The following is a 10,947-nucleotide window of genomic DNA, read 5'->3' as shown; positions in this document are numbered from 1 at the left end:
TATCCCCTGTCTGAGTGTGGTGTAGTATCTATCCTCCTAAATCACCACCGAGTGCGAGCGTTCGGTCAAAGAGTCATGAAAAGAGTCAATTTATAGACATGAAAGAATAACAAAAGGACCTGTTTCAATCAACCTAAAGGGAGGTAGCCAATGAAAACAATGACCCTGGCCAGAAAAACAGGGGGGCTGAAATGCAAGTCTAATTCCTTTCTTTTGCGTGAGGAAAGACTAACTTGCGGCGTGCAAAATTGTGGGCGGGCGACGGGGGCACTGACAGACAAAGTATCCGCCTGCACGAAAACCAAATCAACAAGGTGAGATGACAAGTGATGGAGCAGAAAGGGAGAAAGAAGGCATACAAAGGTAAAGGACGTTAATAAAAGAAGTTGAAAGGCTTTCTCCCAACTTGGTGGACGGGATTCAAGGTAGAAAGCATTCAATTTTTGATGCAAAGGCGGGGGTGAACGGCAAAAGTGTGTGAAATCACAACAAGAGCATCTGGCGCTGCAAAACATTCCCGTTGGATCCGCAACACGTGCACACCTCCTCGCTGGCATTTCAAATCTTTTCCAGCAGCTTGCGCTGTGACTAATAAGTGCAATTTGAGATTGTTGTCAATTTTTCAAATAGCTGACAAATACGTATAGTGGATGATTGTTCTCAGACAGGGGCCCTCCGAGGATAAATGGTTGGGTGGGGGGGGGGGGGGGGCAGCTTTGGGGTAAAATTGCCATCTCCAAAACAGTGAGGGGAGTGATGACCATTAACCGATGAAAGCTGCTCACATGGGAGGCACTCAGACTCATGCGATTGACTGTCGGTAAGGAGTGAGTGTACGCGCGGGTACGTGGGTGGTGTGTGGTCCCTTGGAAAAAACAAATAAAAGGTGATTTGACTTTTGAGAGTCTGTCACACTAAACCTGTTGTCGGATAAAACAGCAAAGTCATTTTTTTTCCAACAATGCCCCCAATTTTGTCTCTAAGTATTTTTTTCCTGTGTATGTGTTGCACAAATAAGAGTGTTAATATTATTTGTCAGTTAGCCAAAACTGGTGGTACTGCATCCTGCAGGACTGGAGTGGAAATGCAGTACTTGTCTGTGACCAGTTGAGGCGCTGTTAAGCGACATCCATGCTCTGGCACAACTCCTTCAGGCAGTATTATTCTGATCATTTCAAAAAACAATTTCAAAATAAAATTAAAACTCAATTTAATAAAAAATAATCCCACACGATACTAACTCCGGTCCCCAGTAGTCAATGCCCATCACTGAGTGCGTACTGAACCCACGCTGACATCAACCAAGTGAACCACTACCCCGTTGGTGACTTGTGCGTTTGAGTATGAGCATATATCAGCAAGACTTATTTCACTGTGTCTGTGTGCGAGCTTGGCATCCATCATTTGAAAGGATGTCATGGCCCTTTCCATATCCAACAGAACAGCATGACTGCTCATTCAGCCCCAGCCAACAGTATGAAAACAAATCAAAGGAGAGAGAAAAAAGGAGGAAGGGGAGGGGGGGGCGATGAAGGAGCAGGTCCTGTGCCAAAAGTAACATGGTGGGCTTGCCTGTCCTCCTCACGGTTGTGGGTCGGGTGAGCACCCCGCGCAAATATTCAGTGAATGAGGGCATTTTTGTCTTTACTGAGGGGTTGGCTCATCATCTATCTCACTAGTAGAAAGTGGAGAGGTGACTCATCCGTGATGTCATTCAAGTTAAAAAAAAAAACGTGTCAATGATTCTTAATGTGCAAATAATGACGTAATGCATTTTGAATTTATGACCTCTCTGACTGACTCGCATTACCAATTGTGGAGATGCCAAGTTCACTTCTGTGATGCGTTTTATTGAGGGGTGGGTAACCTGCAGCCCATGGACCACATAGGCTAATGACACTCAACCATTTGGCCGCGGCAAATTTCTGTGCCGTGAAAGATCATCAGGGGCGCCGTGGGAAACTAAAATTTTGGCAGACACGAGGACCTTCTGTCCATGGCCCAAAAAGTTAGGGACTGTGGCACTGTATTGAAATTCACATTTTATAGACCAGTCAACTTCAACTTGACGAACTTGTTAAGCAAATGTATGATGAATGGTAATAATTACATGTTAGCAAAAAAAAGTGCAAAAATTAAAACCAAAAAATTTTTGACTGCACGTGAAAAACAAATAACACCTTAGAATAATTTGCATTTTAAAAGCCTACAAATGCACATTTATTTGAAAAAGGCACCTGATAAGAAAAAAGTTTAGCTCACCCATGCTTTTGATGAAGCCATACTCGTGTGAAGGAAATAAAGCCTCTTTCCCATCAGGATAACTCCAAGATAAGATCAGTCATTTGTTCGATGTGTTTCCCAATGGCCAGCTGTTTCGCTAAAAGCACAGAAGAAAAGGCCTTTATCCATATGGAGACTGCAGTCTAGTGGAATGTATGTTTTAAAGTACCTTAGAACAGCAATTTTTGCTTGATTTCCACTCTTTCGACACCCTCCACTTAGTTTTGCAGCAATATTGGGAGCCAGGCTGACGTGAGCGCAAATCTGGCGGTGAGGCCGCTATAATGAGGTGCCTTTTATGATCATTGAGAATTTGTGCTCATTGGGTTGAATTTTCAATCCCACAAATTACGCGACGGCCAGAAAACTCTGCTTTGACATATTCTTTACTTCCCATATAAGTGGAGCCGGCCAACCATAAAGTGAAAGACTCCAGGAAGACGAATGTGGCCATGACATGTACTCACAGTGGTTTCAATTCGCTCCTATGTGGCAGCTAATCTGTGTTATAAAACCTTTTTTTTTTCTCCTTCAATTTGTCGGCTTTACGGAGAGTCCATGTGGAGCTGATGTAGTTCCGAAGAAAATGTTACAATACACTATTTAGTGGTAGAAAATATGAAACATCGGCCATTTATTAGCTCTTGAACTACACTATGTGTCCAATGTCTGTTTCTGAGTACCGTAATAGTTAGGAAAAAAAACCATGTCATGCTTTTCTGAACAAATTTTGCTGGTTCAACAGAAAACAATCAAACCTTGTTTGAACGTTTTCACCCGATTTTGCGTCATTCATTTTCCATTTGCCAATTTGGCTTACAATGAACACCTTTATAACATAAACGTCATTATAACAACCAGATTTTTTTTTACCCAAAAAATGAAGAATAGTACACACATAGTCGATGTGTTCTGAGTCGATTTACTATATACTCCATTTCTGAGGGAATCACAAATTCTAATTTTGGTGCCTTGTAATTTCCTACTTAATCCGCCTTTTTTTTTCAATGCCCAATGACCACAAACCATCACGAAATAACGACCCACCCTGGTGGAAAGGCCAGCTGCGTACATGGGCGTGGGCGTGATCTATTTATGTGTGGGCACCCCTTCAAGCCCACATCACTACTTTGCACATCGTGAGAAGGGGTAAACTAGTTGGGCTGTCACCTTCTGTCATCCCACAGCAACATTGCATGCATCCCACTCTCCTCCCACCGCGAGAACAGCTGCACGCCGCGGACGCTCCGATGTGGAATACCTAGAAAACGCTCAATTAGCGCGCGAGGGAATTGCACTCATTACTTCTGCCTAATCTTCAATTTCGATGGAATATCGGAGCACAAATTCAATGATGGCAAAGTGGTTCGTCTACGCGTTACGTCTATTGGTGATTCTGGAGCTGGCTTGGACTAAAACGCTGCCCGGGGATGTGCGTCAAATCGCGTCGGAGCGACGCGTCTTTGCGCATCCGAGATCCGGCCGGGATGCGGTGACCAGTAGCATGTTTCAAGTCTACGAGAGCTACAGCAAAGATCCGCGCAACCACAAACTGGGAAACACCGTGAGGAGCTTCACGGCTGTCCCGAGTGAGTCCCACACGCGCGCGCGCTCACACACACGCGAGCGCGCGCGGTTTCAATCACTGAAACGAACGTTAAATTTACAACGAGATGACACTCATTCACGGTACCTTTCACTCTCTGTATTGTCCGCACATATTTGGACACAAAATATTGCTCTTGTGAGTCAATTATTCCGCAATTTTGATGAGGATCAGAATTTCAGCTTTAAATATATCCACAGAATCACTTTAGACACATTTTGAGTGACAGTAAACAGATAGATAGATAGAGAGATCAAATATGCATGTTGAATGAAGACTAAATTTATATATATACATATATATAATTCAATGAGAGGGGGGATATTAGAAACATAGTTCAAAACCATTGCAAACAACAACCACATTAAAACGCTTTTTTAAAATCACATTTTAATTAAATTAACAACCTCTTGTCATTACCTCTCAAAGTTTGTAATATAGCTTACATCTCTATAGCCTGTCAGCGTTGTGACTAGTTAGTAAATTGGGGTCTTTTTTTAGCTATTGACTTTTCCAGTAGCTGTAAAAGTCCAAGGTGTCACACAAGAGGCTATTATCACACCCAGACAAAGCCCATAAGCATTTCCATATGTTATCACACAGATCCAATGTTTGGGTTTTGGACTGTGGTGGAAGTACTCACTTGAAAAGTAAAGTGAGCGGTGATCTGAGAAGAGGTTTGTGTCATGAGGGACACAGCCACTTTACCGTGCTTCATATTTTCCGTGATTTATCTTATATCCCTCAAATGTGTATGGCAGTAGTGGTGGATGATTTCACGATTGTCAATCAAACATTCCAGTCTGAGACTGTAAAGTCAAGAGGCAGAAAACATGCAATGGTGACACTTGCACATCCAAGAAGAGTTCCTTCCTATTAAGGATGTGTGACAGTTTCTCAATAGGGTTGTCATGGAGACAGCGGTACACAATGGCAGGAAACATTTGCATGTATTGTCCATGTCCATGTTGTTCATTCTTCTTGTGGTCCACACTCCCTAGGAGTGTTGCGTGGAAAAGAAATGTTCCAGTTCAACCTCTCCTCCATCCAAGACTCAGAGGTCATCCTCTCGGCCTCCTTTCACTTCTTCTACAAGCGCCGACACCAGCGGCCGTGGCGTTTCCAGAGACCTCGCCGGCCATCTGCCACCACCTACCATCAACATCCGCCTGCCCTGCAGATTCTTTTCCACGGCGTGTCGGCAAACTCGGCCTCCACAACGCTGCTGGGAAACTTCACATTCAGCGCCTTTAAGAAAGGGGCGTGGCAATCAAGGGATGTTACCACTGTGATCAAGCAAGCGAGAGAAGACCTGATCATCATGGTGGAGACCGATTTGATGACAAGGGCTAATCAGCAGCATAGAAGTCTTAACGACCAGGACGGTTTCTTTGACGACAACATGCCGTTTATAATTCTCTACGCTGATGATCAAGCCATAGGCGAGCCCAACAGCGTGGCCGCAACCCTGCAGAGATACGGACCCTTCCCCATGGGGGAGGATGCGACCACCTCATCCTCAAGGATCCGGAGAGAGCTCCAGCTGCAGATCCAAACCAATGACATTCCAGAGGTCAAGTTCAACACGCTGAAGAACCACGAACTGTGGCAGAGCACCTATTTTCCTGCCAAATCCAAAAGCAAAGCAGGAAGGAAGCAGAACCAGGAGGGCAGTGAGGTGCTGAACTTTGACGAGGGGACGATGAAGAAGGCCCGCAGGAGGCAATGGAGCGAGCCCAGGGTTTGCGCAAGGCGCTACCTCAGGGTGGACTTTGCCGACATCGGATGGAGTGAATGGGTTTTAGCACCAAAGTCATTTGACGCCTACTACTGTGCTGGTTCTTGTGGATTTCCCAAGGTGAGTGAGGTTTTGCAGGGGCCGCGTTTGGGACCAGGGTTATGATCGTTTTGGATTTTTCACTGCAGTTAGTTTTAATACAATATGGTGCAAATGTGAAGCCGAAAAAAATCTGATATTTAATGTCCATATGTCCCAAGAATTGTCCTACCTAGCTCATATCAAGTACTAACACTTTGCTCGCTTCCTCAAGGTGGTACGCCCATCTAACCACGCCACTATCCAGAGCATCGTCCGAGCTGTTGGAATCGTGCCGGGTATTCCGGAACCGTGCTGCGTGCCAGAAAAGACGAGTCCCCTCAGTGTGCTTTTCCTGGACCCGGATAGGAATATGGTGCTCAAGGTTTATCCAGGAATGTCCGTGGATACCTGCGCCTGCCGGTAGGAGCCGATGGAGCCCTCCCGAGATGTGCTGAAAAGTGCAGGCAGTGGTCATGTAGCCGGGACTTCATAGGCACTGGTTGAAAAGAAACTCAGGCTTTTCCTTGTTTTTATTTCATTTTTTAACTACAATCTCTTTTTCCCAGCAACCTTAAATGACTCTTTTCAGTGAGCCCTGGACATCTTTGGTAAAAGTGTGATGTCTAAGACTGAAATAAGTGCATACCATTGCAAGCCAATGATATCATTTCAAGTGAACTCACTAATCCTTCCAAAAAAAGTGCATTATATCACTTTAAAATATCATATTTAGCCGTCAGAGTATGTTCAAGATGCATGATAATTAGCAATGTTTATATGTTGTAAATAATGAGTGTTTTTTTTTATTACTAGAAAGAAAGTAACCAGAGAGGAGTTTGCTTTTTTCAGTCTGGTTACTAAGGAAATATTGTGTGTTGCTGCCCTCTGCTGTTCATTTTTGGAAACATTAACATTAAATGGCAATCATGCAGTACAGTGTATCTAATACATAAACGTTTGTGTACAGTTTATGATATGTATAGTAAAAACTATGAAATGCTGATGTAACCGCTGATTCCATTTTCACATACTACAGCTGGGATATTAATAGTTATACACTTTAAGTGGCAAATGCTGAACGAGTATATTGTAATACATTTTGGGGATTTTTTTTGCATGTATCTGCCAGTAATAAGTGCATGACTGACTACACTGTCTTGTTTTCGTTATTTTCACACAACAATGGCGTTCATTATTGTTTTCCTTACTGAAAATGAAGATGCATTAAATTCAGCTGTTTTCTGCACATAACTAGCTTTTCAGTGGAATTTTTGCCAGGCAATCTCAGGGTGCATATGACCAATCAACCATTTCCATATTCATACCAATGGACAATCAGTTCGTGACACAAAAATGGCGGCACAATCCTCAGTAGTGGTAGTTTCTAAAGCAAATCTCCTTCCGCAAATCAATGGGGAAAAAAATCTCAATTTTTTTCCCTAGCTCGGATCTCCCTGCTGTGTTTGTTTTCCCTAATGCAAGCCTCCATTATTCCGTGATTAGATCATTAGCTTCCATCACTGTCACGACTCCAGTGGGAACTTCTAAAAAGCATGAATGTGCAACACTGGAAATGATTTGACAAAAACGCTGGATGGGTTCATGGCTTGAAAGATGGGAATTTCAAGATAGGCCGGGACTTGGGCCAATGGCCGCAGACACTTTGCCTTGGGTTTTGAGTGCAAACCACCCCCCAACACCAGAACGTGCTGTCCCGTCCTCCATCTTTATGACACACAGTTTTTGTGATGAGGGCAACAAATACAAATAAGTGTGAAATGTTCTCATGTCAATCACTACCAGTGTGTATATAAAAGGCAATTTTGGAATCAATGAATTTGCAAACGCCAAACTGCGGCTATGTGAGGGTTCCCTTACTGTATTCCTTCCAAGTCGTGCAAACGGCAACCAGGGTGCTAAAGAACGCAATGTGCATTTTTTAATAGACTTTTTCTTTGTTATTGTTTCCGCTGGCCTTGACTCTTTCACCCTGTGCGCAAGCAACCTCGCCTGTTCCAGGACCACCCTCATTATCGCCATCAAGTGTTTACACTGTCTTCATTAGCGTCCAGCCCTCCAGTGATAACAAAGCTTAAAAGAAGCCATCAATGGCGGTGATAAGCACGGCCATGCTACTATTTTGGTCAACACGAGTCACCCCTGTATTTACTCTTGGGAGTATGGGAGTGGACATCACTGCCATGGTCCTTTCACTGGGAATCTCCTTTGTCCAACGTTGCCGTCACAAAAGCTAGCAAGTTGTTTGTTTGAAAAATGCACAACTCCAGGAGGTTCTTGTTCCAGGTGTGTTTGAGTCTGGTGCTTTCCACGGGCTCTTGCACCTGCAAGCCGCTCGGCAACGACATCCACGGCGACGATGACCTCGAGGGATTTTACTCCGAGCACTCCACACAACTGGAGGATCTTGTAATGGAGGAGGACGTGGACTCCAGGATGGCGAACCTCCTCAGAACCATCAAAGAAGACTTCCTGAGGAAACTCAACCTTTCCGATGTACCTCAGGGGCACGGAAAAATTTATCCGCCGCAGTTCATGATGGAGCTCTACAACAAGTATGCTTCAGACACCACGGTGATCCCTCAGTCCGATGTTATTCGCAGCTTCACAGTCCAAGGTATGTTGGGGAAGCGCGAGTCAAAGTCAAAATTGCAGCAATAATCCAAGTCAACAAAATGAGTGTCACAAGCCTTAAATAAGTGTGATGAAAACGTAGGTAAACAAATCCAACAAATTGGAAGAGGTGAACTACAATCAGTATAAAAAGTCTAGATGCCGATGTTCAACGTCAGGTTTTTCTGGGGGACCAATTTAAACCATTGTTATTACATTTAACCCGGACGCCTCAATCGTCAACTCATGTTAAGTAGTAGTCAGCCGTCACTATTTAAAGTCCCGATATTCCACTTGGCTTTCCCCGTTTTTTTTTTTTTAGCATGACTCTTCTGATCTGTCCGTATCTCTCTTCCAGAAATCGCACATTCCCTGACAAACGGCGGAAAGTCAAGACACATGCTGCTGTTCAACATCAGCATACCCGGCCATGAAAAGGTCATCACAGCCGAATTACAACTCTTCTTCCTCCCGGATGCCAGGTCAAGGGTGACCTCCCACAGATTCACGGCCTCTGTCAATGTCCACCAAACGGATTACGGCGGTTTGAAATCCAACCCACAGCCTCTGGCTTGCACAGAGTTGAAAGGGTCTCAGAACATGTGGGTGACGTTGGATGTCACCCCAGCCGTACAGGACGCAGTCCTGTCCGGCAATGGAATAACTGGATTGGATGTGGTGGTGGAAGGGAACAGCTATGATGATGATAGCGGTGGTTTGAGCTTGAGCCTTTCAGTGGGAGATAACACCTCAGCAGCTTTGATCGTCTTCTCAGATGACCTCGGCGGCAGGAGGCGGGAGGCCAAGAAAGAACTCAGAGAGATGATGCTCCACGAAGAAGAAACCATTTTCCACTCAGAGGCCAACTGGAACACCGAGAATCCAATTGTCAATCAGATTCCCGGAGCTCAGTATCGCCGCAAGAGGAGAAAGGCGGAGCGGGAATACTGCAGGCGAACGTCTCTGAGGGTCAACTTCAAGGACATCGGCTGGGACAGCTGGATCGTGGCACCTCCGGAATATGATGCGTTTGAATGTCGGGGCTTGTGCTACCACCCGCTGACAGACGACTCCAGCCCATCCAAGCACGCTCTCATTCAGACGCTGATGAATATCCGAAACCCCACAAAGGCCAACATGGCGTGCTGCGTCCCCATCAAACTGGACCCTATCACTGTCATGTATAAGGAGAACGGATTTGTCACGATCAGACATTTGTATGAGGAGATGAAGGTGGCAGAGTGTGGATGCCGGTAGTCAGAAAGAACGCCACAATTACAGTACGTAGGTTATTGTTATGATTAAAACCGTATTTATGGTGTCCTGCTATTTTAGGAATACATGTAAATCTGTACATTTGTAATTTCAAGATATAGCTTCCTACGACGGGATCACAATGTACAGAATGTGTCCAGTAGTCAACGGACCATTGCCACTGATAGGATTAATAGTTACTGTACATAGCCCTGTACAGTACATCGGTTTCTTTTACGATGTGGAAATGCTCAGAGATGATGCAGGATATTTTACATTTCATGATGAAAAGGTGACATAATACACGAATAAAGAACTGTGCATAATAATCACTGAAAACAAACGTTAAATATGGTTTGAGTCTGACACAAAAAAAAAAAGTATTAAATAAAAGATCGGGAAAATATGGCAGTCTGTCGTGTGGCAGACAGGCTTACACTTATTGAAACTACACAGGAGGGGGTTGGATGATGAAGCATGAATGCAGACTAGTCCCTGGACTTGCACCACAGAGGCCAAACCGAAAACATACCATGAATCAACTCTTGTTTATTACTGTAAATTTGTTAAATCTTTCGGGAGGCTAAAAAGCTTATCAGATTAGCGGCTGTGACGAGTGGCATTCTGTACCTACTGAGACTAAAAAGATTATCCAAGCTTCCGAGAGTTGCCTTGCCAATAGAGAATATGTGCGCATACTTTCCCAGAGGTCCTCAGCTAAGCCAAACTCGGCTCTATCGTTCTGTAAACTAAACTAAGGAGTTCAAAATGGAGCAAGTTCACTTTTGTTTCCGTCATGAAGGAAAAAGTGATTAAAAGCAGCTATAGCACGAGTCCACAAACACTCAGCTGTGAAGTGACCCAGACGCAACCACTTAACTGTACTCAAGTGCACCGCTGCCGCCAGCTTTCATAATACGGTAATATGTAAGCGTGATCAGGCTTTTGAGCATATTTGAGTGCTTAAAAGTGCACGCCAGGGGGAATTTTTGGCCATTTACTAAACAGGACGTTGTCATTGTCAATTTTGAAAAGGGGTCTTTGAAATTCAAGCCTGTCTAATAATGATCTTGGAACAGTTTTTTTTCCTCATTGGGCAAAATAACGTCTTGGAAAAAATCAGTCATTAACCCATTGATGCAAAAGACCCCAGGGCTTGTTTTTTGGCCATATGTTTGAAATTGATTTTTTTATATATAGTTTAATCTTCCATTTATTCCACAAATAAGGGAGCTTTGGTCCCATGCAATAGCAAGATTATTGTTTTTACATTTGTCACTTCACTGACACAGAAATGCACTATGCAGGATTGTTCTGTCTGTTGTATGTGTTCTGTTTGACCAGTAGAGGGCGA

The 10,947-nt window shown here is 44.1% G+C and overlaps 2 protein-coding genes across 2 annotated transcripts; both read left to right on the top strand.

Moving 5' to 3' along the window:
* Positions 1-3,383: 3,383 nt before the first annotated feature.
* gdf10b (growth differentiation factor 10b) lies at positions 3,384-6,244 on the top strand. Its single transcript, XM_052069268.1, has 3 exons — positions 3,384-3,872; positions 4,891-5,747; positions 5,941-6,244. Exons 1-3 carry the CDS (start codon positions 3,611-3,613, stop codon positions 6,130-6,132), a joined length of 1,311 nt encoding a protein of 436 aa, XP_051925228.1. The 5' UTR covers positions 3,384-3,610; the 3' UTR covers positions 6,133-6,244.
* Positions 6,245-6,385: 141 nt separating this feature from the next.
* gdf2 (growth differentiation factor 2) lies at positions 6,386-9,916 on the top strand. The gene is made up of 2 exons (XM_052069269.1): positions 6,386-8,343; positions 8,698-9,916. Exons 1-2 carry the CDS (start codon positions 7,983-7,985, stop codon positions 9,594-9,596), a joined length of 1,260 nt encoding a protein of 419 aa, XP_051925229.1. The 5' UTR covers positions 6,386-7,982; the 3' UTR covers positions 9,597-9,916.
* Positions 9,917-10,947: the final 1,031 nt, after the last annotated feature.

This window comes from Hippocampus zosterae, chromosome 7 (genome assembly GCF_025434085.1).
Source record: "Hippocampus zosterae strain Florida chromosome 7, ASM2543408v3, whole genome shotgun sequence".
NCBI classification, from domain to species: Eukaryota; Metazoa; Chordata; class Actinopteri; order Syngnathiformes; family Syngnathidae; genus Hippocampus; species Hippocampus zosterae.
The sequence above is the reverse complement of the archived record's forward strand: the minus strand, read 5'-3'. Positions and strand labels throughout refer to the sequence as shown.